The sequence below is a fragment of the Notothenia coriiceps genome, unplaced genomic scaffold (assembly GCF_000735185.1).
Source record: "Notothenia coriiceps isolate Sejong01 unplaced genomic scaffold, NC01 NC01_scaffold00037246, whole genome shotgun sequence".
In the NCBI taxonomy this organism is placed as follows: Eukaryota; Metazoa; Chordata; class Actinopteri; order Perciformes; family Nototheniidae; genus Notothenia; species Notothenia coriiceps.
In genome coordinates, this window is record NW_011369947.1 from 5,420,707 (window position 1) to 5,421,703 (window position 997).

Genomic DNA, 997 nt, shown 5'->3' on the forward strand with positions numbered 1-997 from the left:
CAAACTGTTCAAACAAACGCTTCAACTCGTACCATTTAGAATCTGTATGTTTGAATATGGATCTAAAGTTGGTGTGAGCATCGAACCTTGCTGTAGTTCATTTATAGTATAACGTTAGCATTTTGCTTCTGGCGACTAGATTTATGATTAGAAAATTATAAAAGTAGGGTAGACATGTGGATGTTATCCGGCTGAACAAAACGTGATCCGTCTCTTAAATGTGTCTCAACCACAGACCTTATTTTTCCAGCTATTTTCCAAAATCCTATGGAGAAATTGCATTGGTTTTTGACGAAGGAACCGGAAGGAGTTTACTTCCGGGTTTTAGGTCACTGCGGTTCTCTATATAGAGGCTTGGTCAAACCAAAAAGAAAACAAGGGGTAATCAAGACTATCAGAACAAACCCAAATCCCCCCTTTGACATGGAAGCATGTGTTTTGTCCCAATTTGTCCCAATTGGCTCCTTGCAGTTTTTAACAGTGCTCTGCCCTCAGCCACGCCCCTTTACTGAACCAGGAAGTAACCTCACCCAATGACCACGGTAACTCAAAGACAAAGAAAGTCATTAATACAAACAAACACTTGAGTTAGCTGTGCTAGAATGTGTGACAATATATATATGATAATATATATCTACTATAATATATAATTGTACTGCAACTGAAATTAAGAAAGAACTACTGGAGGTGAAGTGCAGTTTAATTGTTTTACCAGGCGTGACTGTGGCCGTCTCAAACAGACATCAAATGAAATTTGCATCTAAATAATGGTGATAATCCAAAAAACAGAGTAACCCCCCTGCTGCATAATGACAAATTGTATTTATATGTATTTTACTATACTATACTTCACTATACTGCACTATGTACTATACTTTATTGTAATATACTGTACTATGCTATACTATACACTGTACTGTAATTTACTTTATGTTATACTATACTACACTATAGTGTACTATACTATATTTCTGTATGCTGTAGCTTTTATACTTGC

At 36.1% G+C, this 997-nt stretch overlaps 1 protein-coding gene across 1 annotated transcript in view; it reads left to right on the forward strand.

The window, feature by feature from the left end:
* LOC104966318 (zinc finger E-box-binding homeobox 1-like) overlaps positions 1–537 on the forward strand; it is a 35,537-nt gene extending 35,000 nt beyond the window's left edge. The window contains exon 7 of the mRNA XM_010795505.1: positions 472–537. Coding sequence (XP_010793807.1) covers positions 472–537 — 66 coding nt within the window. The remainder of the gene's footprint in view (positions 1–471) is intronic.
* Positions 538–997: the final 460 nt, after the last annotated feature.